The 20,493-nt window shown below is 30.7% G+C and overlaps 2 protein-coding genes across 5 annotated transcripts in view; one reads left to right on the top strand and one right to left on the bottom strand.

Annotated features, from left to right (window-relative positions):
- LOC107443357 (amine oxidase [flavin-containing]) overlaps positions 1–10,813 on the top strand; it is a 32,275-nt gene extending 21,462 nt beyond the window's left edge. Inside the window, exons 7-14 of the mRNA XM_016057202.4 lie at positions 1,708–1,777; positions 2,566–2,660; positions 3,149–3,308; positions 4,003–4,102; positions 6,454–6,565; positions 7,639–7,736; positions 8,786–8,960; positions 10,570–10,813. Coding sequence (XP_015912688.3) covers positions 1,708–1,777; positions 2,566–2,660; positions 3,149–3,308; positions 4,003–4,102; positions 6,454–6,565; positions 7,639–7,736; positions 8,786–8,960; positions 10,570–10,713 — 954 coding nt within the window. The 3' untranslated portion in view covers positions 10,714–10,813. The remainder of the gene's footprint in view (positions 1–1,707; positions 1,778–2,565; positions 2,661–3,148; positions 3,309–4,002; positions 4,103–6,453; positions 6,566–7,638; positions 7,737–8,785; positions 8,961–10,569) is intronic.
- Positions 10,814–11,595: 782 nt separating this feature from the next.
- The window catches only part of LOC107449749 (ubiquitin protein ligase sneaky), a 40,607-nt gene continuing 31,709 nt past the window's right edge, over positions 11,596–20,493 (bottom strand). For 3 of the 4 annotated variants that reach the window (XM_087159883.1, XM_087159885.1, XM_087159886.1), the window contains 3 exons: positions 16,193–16,306; positions 13,842–14,030; positions 11,596–11,873 (listed from right to left, as the gene is read on the bottom strand). In XM_087159883.1, the coding sequence (XP_087016009.1) occupies positions 11,793–11,873; positions 13,842–14,030; positions 16,193–16,306 (384 nt within the window). In that variant the 3' untranslated portion in view covers positions 11,596–11,792. The remainder of the gene's footprint in view (positions 11,874–13,841; positions 14,031–16,192; positions 16,307–20,493) is intronic. The other variant, XM_087159884.1, reaches the window with a different exon arrangement.

Raw genomic sequence — 20,493 nt, 5'->3', positions numbered from 1 at the left:
CTTTTATTCAAAATAAACACAACTGGTTTAAATGTTGAAGCATATTATTTTAAGCTATAAAAAGTAAACCAAAAATTAGCCAAATTAAAAACATCAATTTTTTTAAATTTTAAATATTTGTTAAAAAAATAACTCGCAGTAGACTTTCGGGCAATTTTTTTAAACTCAATTTTTTATATTTGTGGTGCACCAGTATAAAAAATTCACAATAATGAATGCATTTTTAAAAAAGTTTTAAAAAAATAATTCCAGGATATCTTTGAAATTAATATTATTTCCAAAGAACTGCCCTTTAGTTAATCATTAAGTATGAAAATAAAAATATAAATAATAAAGTATTCATTTTGTTTTAATCAAATTCAGCATATCAAAAATAAACCTTTTGGCAGCTGCAAACCATTCAATACAATTTGCCACCCAAAAAGTATATGATATCCAAAAAACTAAAGTTTAAAATTTATGAATAGAAAATTTCAAAAAAAAAATAATTCTTATATTATTTTGCTCAATACTTTGAATTCTTTTTGTAACTTTAAACTAATTATTTAACTTCATTTTATTTCATAACAGTCGTTGAACATCCGATCCAATTTTGAGTTCACGACAGCCAATGTTCAGCTCCATAGCTTTGTAATTTTAAAACTAATCCAGAAGACAAGAGAACTCCTGGATCAAGTATTGGGAGAAATTGCTTTCGTGGAGTCTTTTTTTATAACAAATAATCCACATCTGACGTTACTTGGAGAGGAAAATCACGAAAACTTTTCATGTTTAGCCTGATGGCAAGAAGACTGTAACCACTGATCCATCTACCGCTGAGGATATTTTACGACAATATTGTGGTTGGTGAGGATCGGGTGCGGAATTCGTATCGACCAGCCCACGCTGGAATTCGAACCCAGTTTACCTAATTAGGAGGCGAGCGCTCTATCTCCAAAGCCACCACTGCACAAACTAATAATTTGAAAAGTTAGTTGCTAAAAGTTGGGCGTCTAATTTTAACATTTGCAGTTGGATATTATTTGTTTGTATCATAACTATGTTTTTTACGCTCTTAACATCTTAACAACGTTTAAAATGAATCATTTAAATTACTCGCTAATTAAAGGGGTGTAATTATAGGTTTTTCATGTTCTCATACTTTTCAGCTAGATCAAATTTTACACTATAATAGTAAATAAAAAGTTGTGAGAGCCTCAAAAAATAAGGCTAGCGTAAACATTAACAAAGAAAACAGCACGACAAGGTAAAATTAAAAAAAGGTGACATTAAATTTAGAGCTTCTTGGGGTGGATTGTTTTACATGACTGAGTTTTTATTTTCACCAGCATGTGTTTTTAATATTTTACATGATAATAATTTAAAGTATTTTTATGTTCGTGTTATGATTTACTTATTATTACTGGCTTAGCGACGATTTTAATACAAATATGAATACTTAAAAAGGACGCCATAAATAACATATATTTGCTGAAATCGAACGACAAGAGGGCATCTTTTGATGCAGTTTTTGTAACCGATTACTTGAAATTTTGTGGCATTTATGAAAGTTTATTCGAGGAAAAATAGAAAGAAAATATTTGACCAATGGGTCATCAGTAATCCGGATAATACGATCAGAATTGTTTTCTTTTTTTATTTCCCTAAAGCTGCTTTGTAAAAACTAAAATCAAATTTTTTATTTATTCTTTTTAAATATATTATTAGGAAAGAAAATTCAAAGGTGGATCTCAACAGATATGTGAAAAACTAGCTTTGAAAATTAACGCCTATAAAGGTAAGTAAGCTAATCCAGACCAAATTATCAATCTTTTATGACTCATTCAATCCCAAGGATATTATACATATTATTTCTTGACAAATAAAGATCAAATGAGAAGAACGGTGTATCCATGAAAACTGATTCTTAAAAAAAAAAAGAACAATTTTCAAGGAGCATAGGAACTGTTTTTTCTTATCACAGCCCATTTCCACTGCGTAATAACTCTCTTGGAGAACCGATTTACCATGTTATTGATTTTTCAAAACTAAGTAATCCACAAAATTCTTCAGATAGCGATTCAATCGTCCTTTATGGGGAAAATGTACTTCTCCGAGCTGCTTTCCTTCCTTGATTTTCCAGCATGGAATTATTTAAGAATATTTCATGCTATTGGGAAAATTACTTTATTTCACGCTTGCTTCTTAAAATAATTCTTAATTTTTTTAAAAATAAATATGACCATGTTTTAAAAAGTGTCTCTTATTAAGAATTCTATAACTGACCTGTAACAAATTTTCCTAATTTTGCCATATTCTAGATTTAAAGCATTTTTAAGGCGTATTACATTTCATGAAAAATGCTATGTTCGAATCACGAACAAGGCATTCATTCTCTGTGCTATCTGTCTTTACTGTGGGAGCAATATTGGCCCACCTAATAGGCTGCCCCTGAAAGAGTGGCCAACAAATATGCCCTTCGTAAACCTGAATGGCTAGTGTCAATTAGGTGGGCATTGGAGAGAAAAAAACATTTTATGTGCAGTTATATGAGATGCAATTAAACTAATTTATGTATTGTTTTAGGTTCGCAAGTTATAACAAATTCTCCAGTCATAGGTATAAATCAAGAATCGACAGATTATGTCACGATAACAACCCTAAAAGGAGAAACTTTTAAGGTAATTGTTAGTATTAATTGCTCTTAAAACATCTTACGAAAATATCGTAATATTTCCCAAGGTATTCACATTTCTCGTAAATATAAATAAAATGCGCAATTCAAGTTACATTGCTTCTAAATTGTTCTGGTGCTTCCCAAAGCGATTGCTGAAAAAAAAACTAAAGTTTTCTTACAATTAATTTTTAAAAAGAATATTAGCCTGACGATGCATTTTAATTAGAGAACAAAAAAAATAGTGAATTGCCGACAGGCGAGTGCCTATTTCACGAAACTAGCTTCAAACATTTTTCATAAAGTTGGCATTTGCATAAAAAATTGATCCTGAAAACTTGCCTTAAGGAAGAAAAAAAAACTAGACGTTTGAAAGGTTTGGGGGGGACTTCCTTTCTGCTTGTTTAGAGAACAATTTGAATTTTATTATTTTTGTTTGTGACATAGTTTGATTTCAGCTCGCCTTTGTTGATTAATTTTGTTCTTCTATTTCAGGCAAAATATGTCATTTTAGCTTGTCCTCCAGTGGTTCAAATGAAAATTCATTTCACTCCCCCCTTACCCCCTTTGAGAAACCAACTCCTGCAAAGGCTTCCAATGGGCACTACTTTCAAAAATATACTCTATTATGAAACTGCATTCTGGAAGGAAAAAGGTATATCTAAATTAAGAATCGCATTCACTGTTATGTAAATTTAACGTCCGATTCGATTCAGGCTGTTAAACCCAAATTGAATGTGATTTAGTAATGACTCGATTTTTTAAAGGTACTTTTTAGAAACGTTTACTAATCTATAGAGTTAAATTGTAGTTTAACGAAAGAAAGTTAAATTAAAGAAAAATGAAAAATCAAAGTTAAATTAAAGAAATTTTTGATACTTTTTATGTTCTTTTTATCGCATGATAAGTTAATAAGATGAACAAAAATGATAAAGTATTTCAATCTAATATACTTTTTTAAAAAATTAAAATTGTTGAAAAGCATTATGTGTATGCAATTATTAAAATTTAGAATAATTTTCGAACTGATTAAGAGATTCGATTATTTTGTCAAATAGTATGAAGTGGAGATGGCTCCTTTCCGCAAACTTTAAATTAATCCTGATTTTTTTTTAAAAAAATATCTAATTATAATCATATTTTTAGTATTCGTTTTTATTTAGGTAGTGACTCTGGTTCAAAGGCCAGAATTGACTCGACTGTTAAATTCCTATAATTACTAAACAGGTGCTTTTTTACTGTCTGACAAACTATTTAAAAGCACTTGATATTTTGAATCATGTTTACATGGATAAAAATTATCCAGACACATAACAGATAGGTTGAGACATGTTTTTCAACCTTTTCAGGTCTGTGTGGAACCATATACATAGAAGGAGGCGATGAACATCCTATGTATTTAGCAATGGATGACACAAAACCTGATGGTAGTTATCCTGCACTTATAGGGTGAAAATCTTTCATTTCTTTTATCTTTTTTCCCTTCTAATCATATTGCAGGGTGATAAAATTTTATATACAGACTACGTGACTGAACAGTAAACTTGGAGCCTCAAGCGAAATGAATGACAGCCGCTGATAAGGTTTAATAGAATTTTTAAATTATTGTAAATTTCATAAATTTCATTTAATTCATTGTCTAAATTTTAATTTAGTTGAATAGGAGGAGCAAAGGTATTTCGCAAGTTAGGTGTAAGAAATGACGACTGGGTGCAATTTTCTAAGCGCCAAATTTAAGTTTTTCGATGCAAATTACGGCTGACGATCTTGATCGAACCCAGTTTAATCAATTCCTTCGTATTTACTTTCTTTTTGCTATATTTAAAACGAATTTTTAAACTAATATAGCTACTTTGCTCTTCTGATTACTATCCTTTTCACTGTAACTTCTTTTAGCGCTTTGTTATCTGAAGAACATTTTCTGAAAACCTTACTGCTCAGAAATTAGGGAGATGCTTCCATGTCAGTATTTGTTTGAGCCACGCCAACTTTTTTTTCCCCTCCTAGGTAATGATCTACGTCATGCAGGCATTTGAAGGGCAGATTTGTTGGCCACTTTTCCAGGGGAACCTTATCAAGTGGGCCAACGTTGCTCTTTCAGTAAGGACAAATAGTACAGAGAATTAAAGAACATCCAAGTCTTGCTCGGGATTCGATCCCAAAACCTTTCTGGTGAAAGGGCTGACCCCGATACAGTGCAGTAGGCTCACCGCGGCAACTTAAATTGCCAAATTGCACTTCCGGTACTTGCACTCCCAATTTAAACATAATGTATACATATGTTATATGTATGTTACATAAGCTTTAATATGTTATTTCTTTATCCAAATTCTACTTCTTAATTTATTATTCAAAATTAAATGGTTCCTCACATTTTATTATTCACACATGGCGTTTAAATTCAAGTATGTAAGAATTGGCGCTTTAAGTTTTTCCCTTTACTACGTGTGAGAACCATATTATTCCCTAGATCTATTTAACGAACCAAATGTAATTACTAATGTTTCCCTTTTGAATTGAGGCGTAACTTATCATAGAGACAAACTTGTGTTACTTTCTCTAAAATAAAAACTCAAGTACACCCATTTCCCGGGTGCGATTTGAAGCTCTGCCAAACTAGAAAAATAATGGAATGAAAAATATTATGGGAAAAGGCAACGACTCTAACTAATTTAGCAAAACATTTATTAAATAAACACAGTACAGGACAATTAAACAAATGGTGAGGCCATCTGCCTCGTGAGCAATCAATCACCATTTGCTGCACTGGAAGTATTTAGTACAAACTGTGGTACACAATGGGATGCGTAATGAGATGCGTAAAGAGGGAAAGAAAACTTCCTTTATTTGTATTAAACAATGTACGATCCATGTGTTTTTGCTGCTTGGCCACCCAGTAATATGTCATGTTTATGTAAGACATATATGATTTTTGCTTTAGTTCTTCCTATCCTGTTATGTTTTTTTTTTCTTTCTTCTGAAATCTTGGCGCCCATTTTGGTGTTATTACCCACAACGAAAATCACCTTTGATTAGGGATACATTCAGAAGATATCTCGTCATTGCGTTTTTTTAGTTTTTTTTTTTTTTAGATAAAATTTAATGTATATTTCTCAACAACAAAAAAAACCGAAAACGTGCTTTAATAGAGAAAGTATCGAAAATAATAATATTCGTTCATTCATGAGGAATGGAATTAGATGGAATAATCTAAGGAAAACTTAAAAATAAATCTAAACATTTTCTTTACGCTATTTTTAGCCATGTTATTTTAAAGAAAATGAAAAGTTAAAAAAAAACATCTCCAAAAGTAATTCAATTGAGCAAGGGTTAAGGTATTTTAAAATAGTTGTGTATATTTTCTTAGTTTACGTTAAATAAAATTGAAATTTTAATCTGGCTGGAAAAAGATAAGAATTGTGCAGAATATAAATTCCTGATAAAAAAAAAAGAAATAGATTCTCCATTACTTGAAAACTTTGAGTTACTCTCTGCATTTTATTTACTTTCCCTTTTATTCTTTTGTTTTTGTGAGATTATTTGTTTAATTTTAGTTAAGGTTTAATCACGTGGCTTTTTACTTCGGAAATGAAACTGAATTCAAAAGATAAAAAGGTTTTCGAATTTCTTTCGAGTTGCCGAAAAGTTTAAAAGATATTACGAATTTAGTTTGTTTTTCTATAGATTGTATTAAAGATAAATATCATTTTAAGTTATAAGTTTAAGAGTATTTCTCTAATTTAAAAAAAATAATCGAAATTTAATGATCGTATATCTTTTATTTTCTTCTTTTTTTTCAGTTTCATTCCTGCAGACCATTGTCGTAGCCTTCTTGATTTAACTCCTGAACAAAGGAAAGAAATCCTTGCCCGAAGTTTAGCTCAAGCAACTGGTTTAAACGAATTTTTACACGTACGTAATATCACTTTGTTTCTGATTAAATTAATATTGCCCACGCACAAAAATACTTCATTTAGTATTTTCTGTGTATAAATTTTCTTTTTATGGAAAAATGATAGGAAATTTTTTTTCAAATTAGAAGTCTTGGAAAAAATATTTTTTAATTGCTTTCAGCACACTCGCTAATATTTATACAAAATTTTTAAAAGTCAATGAAAAATATTTGCATAGTTACGGTATCATTTGAACCTTGAATTTGTATTTTTTTTCAAGATTAATGACAATTTATAAATTTATGTTTATTTGTTTCTGTAAAAAAAATTTGCGTTCTATAATCAAAGTCCTTTATTCATATTTTTGAATTCTTGTCGAAAATGAAATTTGAAAAAATTGTGTATTATGGGTGGTGAAAAATTTTAGAGCACTATAAAAAATATTTACATAATTACGGTATTATTTGCATCTTGAATTTTAATTCTTTTTAAGATAAATTTATGCTTATTTATTTCAGTATACGATTTTTCACTTTTCGCTTTCATATGCACACTGTTCTGCAAAAAATATCATAATTTTTAAAATTCATATTAAAAATATGGTTTGTAAAATATATTTATGAAAGGTAGTAAACTAATATTTGATCGAGGAAGATCAAAAACGCTATCGAAATCTACCGAATCACTAGTGAGAAAGACGAATATTTTGATTGTCTGATAAAAGTGTTTTACTGCTTCAAATAATCATCATGTAACTCCTCTGTTTCCACAAGGTAATCAAACAGGATTTGATATTTCAGTCTCACTTTCCGCAGTAGCGATTCATTATATTTCATTATATTCCTAGTTTGAATATCAATTTTCAGCCGCTAATGTTATACTTTTGTGACTTTATTTTTGATGAGGATCTTAAAAATATACATTAAAGGTGGTCATTAAGTAAAACCTTACGCATTAACTATTCTGAGAATTTGTTATATTTCACTACGAAGAATTTAAGTACCAGAGAAATAAATTATTTATATATTTACGAAGATTAATTGGCAATTTATTTTCATTTACTTCACTAAGAATTCTTGTTAACTTGTACAGCCTGTTCATTACGAGGAGAAGAACTGGATGGCAGAACAATATATCGGAGGTTGCTATACAGCTATATATCCTCCTGGCTTCTTTACTAGATATGGCAGGTAATTTATCAAGTACTTTCTAAACATTTTCTACATAGTTTCGGGTTACATTTTACTCTTTATCTACTGACCCGCCCCGAAAATATATTCTAGTTAGTAGTTAGTTTATTCTTCATTTACTGACCCCAAAATCATTTTCTAGAAAGTAATTTACATTTTACTCTTTATCTATCGACTCCAAAAACATTTTTCTAGACAGTAATTTATATTTTACTCTTTATCTATCTACTCGAAAAGCATTTTCTAGATAGCAATTTATATTTTACTCTTTATTTATCTACTCTATCTAAATTTTCTCTTTATCTACATTTTCTAGATAGTAATTTACATTTTACTATTTATCTATTGACACCGAAAACATTTTCTTGACTGTAATTTACATTTTATTCTTTATCTATTTACCTCAGAAACATTTTCTCTACATTTTACTCTTTATTTACTATCCTGAAAATAATTTCTAGATAGTAGTAAAATACAGACCAAATTATGATTGATTTGTAAGCATGCTTTATCTATTAAAGAGTGACCTCTAACATGCATGGTTTTTTTACTTCACGCATTTACAAATATTTTATAGATGCATATAAAATGTGCATAAATATGTAGTAGAGGGTGATAATACAAAACACCCTCTTATTTTACGTTGTGTTGTTAGGTGTTGATAATATAAAACACCTTCTAATAATTTTTTTTCAAGAATTTTTTTTTTATTTTCATTATTTTACGTAGTATTATTTTCCTTCGAAGAATGAGATTTTTAAACTTATATAATTAAAACTAATGTTTCAAATTATTCTGTTTTTAATTTTCTCGCAGACTAAAAGTCCGTAGTCTTTATTTATCTTTATATGCACGTTCATCTGATCTGAGGTATATTAGACTATATATTAGATATATTAGCTGAGATGTATTAGATTATATAACTATATTAAGCATTACATTTCAACTGAACTTTTCCATATATTGTTTTGAAACAAAAGTTATTATCCTTTCTTGTGAATTATGAAAGGCAAATTGATCCATTGATTCATTTTTTCAACTACTTGTAGAGCACTCAGACAACCTATCGATAGACTGTACTTCGCCGGCACTGAAACTGCTATTTATTGGTCGGGATACATGACTGGTGCCGTTGAAGCTGGTGAGAGGGCGGCTAGAGAAATTCTGCACAGTCTGGGGAAAATAACGAAGGACCAGATATGGATAAAAGAACCAGAGTCCAAGGTTTTTATTCTATAGTATTCATCATAAAAACTACTGCTTTAAATCAATTTCTTTACACAAAATTTCGAGACGTGTATTTATATTAACTCTCATAGTAAAAAATATGCATGTTGTTATTGTTGTAGTTCATTTACGTCGCACTAGAGCTACACAATGGGCTATTGGCGACGGTCTGGGAAACATCACGGAAGATGATCCGAAGACATGCCATCACAATTTCGATCCTCTGCGGAGGGGATGGCACCCCCGCTTCGGTAGCCCAACGACCTGCACGCGAAGTCGAGCACTTTACGGTAGCACAGTTTAACGAGGACCAATACCGCACACCCTCGGTACTTACGCAGACTGATCCAAGTGGTCACTGACAGTGGTCCGCACACTCACAGCAGCCAGTGATGCTTGACTTCAGAGATCTGCTGGGAACCGTGTCTTAACGATCAGTCCACTGCGGGACGTAAAAAATATGCATAAATAAACTTATGATTGGAACGATAGTTAACTTGCGTTTCAGTAATGCAATCCTTTGAGTGAATTTCACACCTCCAGTTTAATACGGTTGTATAATCCGCCTGAAGAATCAGTACGCAAATGTGCTGAGGCACTTATTAAATCTCTGCGAGGAGTGATATTCCATCGTCTAGTGAATTGTTAGAACGTATTTGCAGCTGAATCATTGACAACATCGTTTGAGCAGTTTTACTATGTAACTCTAAGATTAAGTGTTTAGATTTTAGTGTATTGTAATCGCAGGTTCTTGAATAACTCTTGGACATAAATCTGAGACTTTATCAACCATAAATGACTTCAGCCTTTAAGCCAATCAGTTTTCATATTTCAAACTGCCATTCTCCAAGTAACTGTTAATTGCTCTATCTTACAAAGAAAGGGAACCAAATATAGCACAAAATTTTGATATCAAAGAAAATCTTTCCTTATTGATTTTTACTTGCTGTATCGGAAAATGTTATTTTATTTGAAGCAACTTGTAGCGGTCCCAAGGTATCCTCTCCTACTCCCTCCATTAAAAAAAATGTTTTGAGTTGCATTTAACTTGAGGAAAAAAGAGTACAACTGAAGTACCTTAATGTCTCGAGAGAAAGCACTCGAATCTTTCATCTAACATTTCTAAAATAAATAGCTCTAACACTTCTCAAATAATACTTCTTGTTCGTTAGGTAGTTATGTTATTTTCTAGTGAAAATGCTCTACCGAGATGTTCCTATCGTAAATAAAGTTTCAGTAAGAAAATCTTTTAATGTGTCTTATTTGATTTTTATAAAAAATAATAATTAAAAGAGACATCTTACGTGGGGATAAAATGTATCTATCTTTTTATGTGGCATTTTTTTACATCAGCAGATAAGTTACTTAAACCGTGAGTGCTAATTTAAATGCATTAGTCACATAAAATATGAATGCAGAGTTTTCACGCACTTTAATTTATTGTGGAAATAGTTTGGATGGCTTAAAATATTCAATGTTTTTTCCATAGCAAATTTATGAATTCAAATAAGACGTAGTTTAATCAAAGTATTTAGAAGTGGAAAGAAAATTTCATAGATTTGTGCCAATATGATATAAATATCGCAATGTTGTTCTTCTTTTGCAGGATATTGTGGCGAAACCATTTACATATACTTTGTCAGAAAAGTATTCTCCGTCTGTTGGACAATTTCTGAAATGGTTAGTTTTCTCGGGCATTTTAGGAAGTGTCACAGTCGCAGCAGTGTTTGTAAAACGTTTCTACACATGAAATTATAAAATCACATCTCACATTTTACCCTTACAGTGTCAAAAAAAGATCTTACATGTAGTTGAAAATAATAAAACATTTATAAAACTAAGAAAAATAACTGCTCATTACTGGCTTCTGTAGTTTAAATATTTTCGCTTTATCTTTTTCCGTAATTTTATCATAAAAGTGTTCAGTGATTGAGGACTATATTCATAGTTTGTATTAGATTACTACAACAGCCATTGTAAAAAAAAATAGTGATCTGTCTTTTCCACATTTATATTCCATTCATCGTAAGCACGCAATTGATTTCATCTTCCTTTGATTCCTGTACATTTTTCTCCTTAAAAGCGTCTCTACTTAACTCCTATTTTAATTTACGGAATCATTTTATGATTTGTCTTCTCGTGATTTCAATCAAGTCTCCCAAGGCTTTTTTTTCAGTTTGCAGTATATTTATTAAAAAGTTGTATTATTTACATTTTTAGTTATTATAAACATTTATTCTAATTTAAAACTAAATAAATAAACTCAAAAGATTTTTTAAAAAGAAATTACCATCATTTTATTAGAATAACACATCAGCGTTATCTTGAATAATATCTTTGTATAATGAAATTGTATTAAGAAAAGATCTAAATGCATGTAAAGGCAACGATTCTATGTATTAGTTAAGTGTCAAAAAGTACATGGTGTCAAAATAATGTTTGATATGAATTGTCAATCAGTATTTATCAATATATTTCAAATTACGGCTTGATTTTTTTGACATATAAATTACCCTTTTGTATATTTCAATTACAAATTAATACAATCAATTAAGTTCAAATATTTACAATCAATCAATTAGTGGTTGCTAAGTATTCTTCAGAAAATTTTACAACAGATTTTATATAACTACAATCTATCAATCAATTTTTATTCAGTTTTCTTAATAATATTACTTGATAAGATTTATGGCAGAAATAATAACACAAGTATAATAAATTAAAAATGAACTAAATTTTAATCACTTATTTCCTGGATCTGAACTCCAAAAGTTTTTGACGAAAACAACAGTTAAAAATCACAAATATTTTAAAAACATTCAGTTATAATTATGCATCTTCATCATCAAAATCTTCATCGCTCAGAGGAGAATCTTCATCATCATCCGGAAGACAAACATAACATTTACCCTGATTAATAAATATTTCGAAATAAAAGATTATATTTAAATGATAGTATTCTGATGGTGCGATAATTGTGCGAATATTCATAATACCACATTCGTAACACAGTATTCACAATACCACAGACGTAACACAGTTATTGGAGGAGGATATACCATAATCCTCCTCATAAATAAGCAAGAAAAGATATCACTTTTTGATGAATTATTGTTGTGGTAAATAAGAGAAAAAGTATATTTAAAATCCACAAATTGCATTTTTTGTATGAATTTTATTAAAGATGAACACTGTAGGTCGGAAACACTTAAGTATTATTTTTATACGATCGGATTTAAACAAAAAAGCAATCAGTTTTAGCCGATAAATAAACTAATGTTTCTGGACATTTTTTTATTTTGACTTATTATATTATATTATTACCAATAATATACACTAAAAAATTGCAAATTAGAAAATAATTTTAAAAAACACGTGTGTGAGAGCGTCATTTTCAAAATAGAGAGGCATTTAGAAAAAAATTTCTTAAAAAAATTAATGTTCCAATAATTACTTCCAAAAAAAATACTAGCTACAATTGGAATGTTTCTTATTCATAAATTCTAAAACAACAATACACTTTTTTTATTGGAATATAAAATAAAAAAATAAATGAACATTAACCATTCTGTTGCATATGTTGAAAAGTACTTCAATAAAAATAAATTATCTGAAACAATTAACAATTTACATTTTAGTCAAATTTATACAGTAAATCACCAAAAGTGCTTTCTGTTAAATCATATAAGGAAATTAAAACTTAATTTTGAAATGGTGGATAACAGAGTGGAAAAATGTAACAAAAGGGAAAGATGACAGTGGAGCTAAATTTAAAATATTCTTTCATTGCAAATTACTGAATTTTAGTCATACAAATAACCTTAACCTACCTTTATTTCTTTTAATAACCTTAATATTTAATGAAATACTAAACTTAAAGTCAGAGTATAAAGTTATCATAAACATGGTAATATTGGGGAAGAGTAACTAAGAAAGGAAACATGTCAATTTACTTTCACCGGCTCAATTAAAAAGAAAAATATTTATATAAAACTGAAGACCATAATTTGATCTTAGCATAAAAAAATCAACTGAACATTAAAATAATAAATTTAAAGCAATTATGCTAGTAACAGAGAGAAAAGTGAATTTAAACATCTTTACCTTGCCAAAGCTTTATTATCTTAGAACACAGCAAATAAAATAACAATTTTTAAAATGGCTACCTTATCTATCTAAAAATAGACTATTCTGGGAGTCACGCGACTGCCATTTCGACAGAAATAATTTAATACAATAAATATGGTTGCAGAGGGGAAAATATCCTGAGACAACTCAAAAGTAGTTTTAAAACTATATATTAGTTAAAGTGTGTTGTATAAAGAGATAAGCGCTACAAACTATTAAAAATAGAACTTCGCATGGGCTAATGAGATAGTTTTAAAATAGTCTTAAAATGGGATATTAATGGGTGTAATGTACGAGTACAAAAAATAGTGAATGGCGAAAAAAGCATAAGCTTCTTAAATTAATCATTGATGAATTAGCGAGAGAAATTCAATGTGAAGGAAAATTAATAATATCGTTTAATATTGTTCGGGAAAAAAAAGTGAATGATATCATTTAATATCGTAAAGAACTTGACTGCTATTGTTTCATATTGTTGGGGAAAAAGGGAATGCATCGTTTAGAGTTGTATGGAAGAAAGTGAGTATTATCGCTTCATATCATTGTGAAGGTAATAAAGTTACCATTTCATATGATAGGGATAAAGAGAAGATCATTTCAGATTGTTAGGATCAAAGTTAATTTCAAAAAAGGGAATGATATCGCATCAAAAGGAAGTGAAGGAATATTATTATTTAATATTGTAAAGAATGTCATTTTCACCAAAACGATGCTTAGTTAAATCTTCAAGTAACAAGATGTTCTACGTACCTGCATGTCCTTCCAACATTCCGGACAATAACAGAAGGGACATTCTTTAGAACATACAATGAAGGGTCTCTTTCTTGATTCCACTTCTTCGCATACCAAACATTTCTTTTTACCAAAGCCTAATTTTCCCAACCAACCGAAATATCTTGGATACAAAAGTCGTAAAGAGAGAAACACCCCACTGTCGAGCTGGAAAAAGAAAACGTGCAATATCCGTAATTACGTTTATCACAGCTAAAAAAATTTTGTTAATTAATCCTTCCTTCTTCACATAAACATGATTATCCGGAACCTTCCATGAACTTTTCTTGGGTTTTCATTCTTTGAGCCAGACTTAGTTTAGAGCACTATTCAATCAGCTTGTTTTAATCAACAAAAAAAGTCTCACGGGCAATGCGAAAATTTCTAAATGTATTTACTTAGTCATAAATGTCACCAGTTAACAGTTAAAAAGTCTTTTCGATGAAAATTGGAAAATTTCTTTAAATATTAAAACTTTTTGCTTGAACACATTCAAGCATATCAACTTTAAGCATTGTGAACGTTGAACATAATTTTGGTTAAAATCATTTTTCCCTTACAATCTAAAAATCCAAAATATCATCATTTACTGATGCAAGAGAGAAATAATGACAATTCAAAAATATCTTATGACGGCTTAGGGGATAGAGAGTTCGTATTCCAGTGAGGTGAATCGGGTTGGAACCAATGTCTGCACGATTTGAATTTCGCATCAAGCTTGCACCGACCACAGTGATGGCGTGAAATATCCTCAGTTATAGGCGGATTATGGGTAAGAGTATCCTTGCCGTTAAGCTAACCGTGAGATGCTTTCGTGGTTTTTTCCTATCCATGTAACGCGAACGTAGATTAGTACCAACAAAAAGTCTTCCACGAAGGCAGATTTTTCCCAATATCCAGAAGTTCCCTTGTCTTCTGGATTGGGTTCCAAATTACAAGAGTACGGACTTGAACATTAGTAGTCGTGAACACAAAAAATTGGGTCGGCTGCTCAATGACTGTTGAAAAATAAAAATAAAATGTCAGTGAGAGAACACTCGCCTCCCAATGAGATGATCTGGACTCAAATCCCAACGATGACGCCTCGATTGGAATTCTACTCCCGGCTCGCACAGACTATAATACTGACGTAAAACTATCGTCAGCGATAGTCAGATCATAAGTTAAAAACCACTTCAAATTAACGCAAATGCTGGTTAGTTCCATGAAAAATTCCCCCTCTGACTAGTTTATCCAATGCTTAATTCAGGAGTTATCTTGTCTTCTGGGTTAGGATAAAAATTAAAAAGCTCCGAAGTTGATAGACGTGAACTCAACATTGTGAGTTCGCTGTTAAACGTCAATTATAGAATATAATGTCAGAGAGAAATAATGATGTTCTACAAAAAAGTTTAATTCACTGTGTTGAATTGCAACATTTTCCGTCGTCATGTGAAAAATAGTGATTGTAACAAATACATCGATATGACAGTGAGAGTATATGTGTCGACAAATTTTAATTACTATACTTTTAATAATATATATTGGATGTTACATTTTTTACTAAATTAAATAAAAACTGAATGAATTGTAGAGTGCAAATTTTAAAAAAAAAATGCTTGAGTAAAAAACTCCATTTAAAACTTGGAAAAGTTTATAGCATCCGTTCGCACATAAATACAAATCAGCTATATATATCTTGTTTATATGAGTTTCAGTCACAGACAAATAATAGGATCCACTTCGAAGCAAACACAAAACAAGTTTCTTTTTGTTACACCAACAGGAGATTCCCGTATTAACTTAGAAACCGTTGAGGTGATGCTAAAGATTTAAAGAGTATGCACTCTAAAATTGAGTGCATTGGTCATATTGGTTTCTGTCATATTATTACATTATATTCGGCATCGAAATTTAAATAAAAGGATATAAGTTTAAATATTTAAGGTGCTTCAAAATGCAATTGTTTTAAAATCGAAATATCCTTTCAAAAACATTCATTTTATAGAATTGAAACAAAAAATCAAACAATATCATGAATTCAGTTAAAAATATTGAAATAACACAAAAGAATCATCATTTAAGCCTTAAGTTTATTACCGCTGCGAGCACAGTTGGTCGAAATGTATATCCATGTAGCCATTGCTCTAAAACGCTTCGCCCTTTTAGATGCTCTACTATTAGAGTGGAAAATCTTAACATATTTCTCTGTTTTTAACTTATGCTCTTAGAATAATATTCTCGAGCATAAAAGGTATCGAATTGTGCAAAAGTACGAATTACACATCAGAAATTTTTTTTAAATTTTAGATTGGCATAGTAAAGTAAAAGTTAAAGGATCAAAATCTCACCGCTAATGCCTGATCTCGTGCTCTTTTCCTAACTCGATGGCGCATGAATCGCATGTAGGCGTTCCTCTTCTTTAACCAGTCATTGTACAAAAAAAGTATACGTTTTTTCTCTCTCTGAAATGAAAACAGAATAATGAATTCATCTCGTTTTTACTAAACTGATCGCAAACTATGTTACTTTGGCGTCCATATTTTTTTTTTTTTCATTTTATAACTGTAGTTGAACAGACGACCCAATTCTTTTGGGTTTACTACCACTAATGTTCAATTCCGTAGTCTTGCATTTTTGAACCCAATCCAGAAGACTAGGGAACTCCTGGATCGAGCATTGGGAGAAATTTGCCTTGGTGGAAGCCTTTTTGATGGAACTAGCCCGCATTTGCGTTACATGGAAAGGAAAACCTCCCACGGTTAGCCTGACGGCAAGGGGACTCCAACCCATGATCCGTCTACCACTGAAGATATTTTACGTCGTCAGCACTGTGGTCGGTGCAAGGTGGTCGTATGCGTATCGACCAGCAATAGCTGAGATTCGAACCCGCTTCACCTCATTGAAAGGCGAATGCTCTATCTCCTGAGTCATCACGGCTTCCATAATTGTAGCGAATTGGACATCAAAACAATTAGAAAAAAAAAGTCCAAATCCACTTTAAATTATTCCCCAAAACTCACTAATGGCCGTACATCGGTGATTCTCTCCCTGGAGGGGGAGGGGATACCCATCTTGGGTGGTGTCAAAAAATTTCAATTGAGACGTGAGTTCTTTTTCCAAGTAAAAAGAAGCAAAACTGGCTATAATTTAGTTACGGGCCGTGATGGCTTAGGGGATAGAACGTTTGCCTTCCAATGAGGTGAACTGGATTCGAATCCCAGCGATGGCTGGTAGATACGAATTCTGCATCCGGCTTGCAGCAACCACAGTGTTGGAGCTTTCAAATGCAGTAACATTAACTTTAGATTTGTCCCAGATACTTGATAACTGAAATTTGACTTGTCTTCGCATGTAGCCAACATTAGCTGGGGATTCAAAGGCTTGAATGTACAAATGTCTGGTTGAAATTACTGGAAGTTTTAAAGTATCCACAAGATTAGAAGAAACGAAACTAGATTGACTTCCACCATCCAAAAGACAACGTGTTAATTTTGTAATGCCTGTGGGCCCAGTTATGAAAACTCGTGCAGTTTGCAAATGAACGAAACTGGAAGACGATACATCAATTTTGTTTGTATATGTAGCCGCAGGCTGCTCATTGGTTAGAGGTTTGCATATTGATGTATGGTGTTTTCTCTTGCATTTGGAACAGCCAAATTTTTCTCTACGGGGGCAATTTTTTTTGGTATGTCCTCGGTTAGTGCACAAAAAACATCTATTACTAGTCTTCAATTTCTGTATGGGCGCGTCTATGTCCGTTACAACATTGCACTGTTGAGGCCAATGTCCGACAGTTTCACAGAAAGGACAAAAGGGTGACATTATTTTACTTTTGGTAACTGGTTTAGAATTCACGTTAAAATTTTCTAAGGAAGATTTAATAGGATAGTCTGGAGCAAGTGAACCTTTAATATTACTTGCAGTAATTGATCCCTCGACCTCTTCTGATAAAAATTTCATTAATTTTGAAATATCGCTTTCACCAAAATTTTCACGTTTGGCATGTACAATCCAGTTACGACAGATTTCATGAGGAAAAGCACGAAGTATTTTAGGAGCCAAAATTCTTCCGTATGATTGAGTTTTTTCTCCTAAAGCATCTAAAGCCTGTATTCTTCGATTACAATCAATACACCGATTATTCGGCACCAAATATTGGACTTTGTTGAGAGCAAATCAGACTGAAAGTCACGTAGAACAAACTGAAAACTTAACTTTTATTTACATCAAAAAGAATATAAAAACAAGAAAGATGTTGCCAGCACAGGAAACTCAAAACTATCTAACTAATCTCGAACTCAAACCTCAACTCACAGTGTCGACGCAAAATATCCTCAATGGTAGAGTCCCCTTACCTTCAGGCTAGCCATAGGAGGTTTTCCTCTTTATGTAACACAAATGCAGGCTAGTTCCATCAACAAGTCCTCCGCGAAGGCAAATTTCACCCAATACTTGATGCAGGAGTTCCCTTGTATTCTAGATTGGGTTCAAAATTACAAAGCTACTGCGTTGATTAGTAGTCGTAAACTCAAAAATTGGGTCGGCAGTTCAATGGCGGTTATAAAATAAAATATAACTTACATACATGAAGTTTAAATATCCGGAAGACATTTAAAATGATCTGAGGTTTTTTTTTTTTTTTTTTTTTTTTTTTTTTTTTTTACAGTTGCAATATAAAATTCAATAGCGTGTCAAAGACAAATATGATTACCTCATCTAAATCCTAAATATATTTACTACTTCGATTTCATATGTTTTATTGATATGCTCAAAATAAAGATCTAAGTAATTATATTAAATTTTTCTAATGTTATGTTCGACATTTTTTATTCAATTACCAGACACTATTTTAAATTACGATTGTGGTACTTGTAGAGACCACATAGGATTATAATGGTGGAGATCTATCAATGTTGAATAAGGGACTACAGAATGAATTGAGAATCCCTAGCGTGCATAGGTTAAGGCTTTTGTCCAATTAGCTAAGAAACGATGAACGTAAATCTTATTAGCAAAGAAATGAAATCAATGATATAAAAGTTAAATCAATCAAAACGGACAAAATTTGAAGTATCTGCTAGCATTAAAAACCATATTTCAAGAAAACGCCATTCAACTCTTGATTGGCCTTATTCACTGCTGTGATTATGTTTTTGATTATTATACCAAATTAAATTATTAAAACCAGTATTCTTTTATTATTAATTAATCCTAGATATTACTTTGTTACGCGACAGTTTTTGGTTAAGATATTTACAAATCTTACCCATTTACCATTTATAGTTACCACACTGGAATTAAGTTAATTTTTACACTAAGCTAATAACAAAAGTAATTATGTGTCCAGTCAACGATTTCAGTAATGAATACGAAATTATTCATAAATAACTTTTAACACTATTGCTAAACAATCTCGAAAAATATTTAACGAGTTCTGATAATTAAAAATATTTGGGGGTTTAAACAAAAATTCCACATGTGGATCAGGATAAAATTTTATTTCATTAGTATCGATACTGGATACATGACTAAATTTTAACGTAAATACGTTTCTGGGATCTTTTAATTGAATAATTTTTAGTTTTGATTTATTAATTTATCCATAGTGATAAAAAAAATTGATAGTATTTCCATCCTGGGGGTTAATGAGCGCACCAAACAGGGATCAGAGCTCCTTAGTCATAAAATATCTATCTGTGACTGCATTTATTCAAATGAGGAAAATAGTCGATATTTCTATAATACACTGCATAATTCAAACGTTCTTTGCTCAATGCAAACTTTAAGAGCAAACCTTTCCTGTTTCTCTGAATAAAACATTTTCCAAAAAAAATAGGTACTTCAGTAAAAAATGACAGAAATCTTTTTGTAGAATTTATGTTGATGATATGAAAAATTCAGTTATTGTTTTACTAAGGTTTAAAAAAAATTTTAAAAATAGCTGTTTATTATGAGATGAGAAAAATATTACTTTTCTTTAAAATGATAAAGTAAACTGTTTTTTCTTATCTCTAATCAGAGATAAAAATTTGATACTTTTATATCAAATTTAAAAAGTTTTAAAGATAAAAATACATTTTCTGGCATTAATTAGACATAATTTTTTTAAAGCATTATTTTCCTATTAACTTTAAACATTTCGATAAAATATCATGAGTGGGATCGATTGTGACATTTTTATATGCGACTTGAATGTAATTTCAATAACTAGAAAATATTAATCTTTTCTATTAATTTGTATTTAATAATTAATTAATCCTGAGATTGCTTTAATTCTTGAAATATAACATCATTTATTAGATTATGATAATTTTTGACATTTTATACAGCATACTTAAAAAACTGTTTTAACTATCGAAAGTAAAAAACAAAGTAATTTCAAGTAATTTTTTTTTTTAATTTTCTACTCATTTTCAAGAAATTTAATTAAAGCAAAATAAATATGAAGACATTAATTGGTTCATCACAAGCAAACAAATCCTACACTCAATTCAATTCAATCCACAAGCAAACAAATTCTCTACGAAACATAATTCTAAAGATTTTAACTTAAATATTTACAGCAAAAGCAGTTTTCTGAATTTTTTAACTTTATTTTTGTATTAAGCTACGTTGTTTTTTTTTGTATGTTTTTTCTATGAGAATAAAA

Source organism: Parasteatoda tepidariorum, chromosome 3 (assembly GCF_982258835.1).
Source record: "Parasteatoda tepidariorum strain Cologne lab strain chromosome 3, Ptep-v5.0, whole genome shotgun sequence".
Lineage (NCBI taxonomy): Eukaryota > Metazoa > Arthropoda > Arachnida > Araneae > Theridiidae > Parasteatoda > Parasteatoda tepidariorum.
This window is presented reverse-complemented; position numbering and strand designations above follow the sequence as displayed.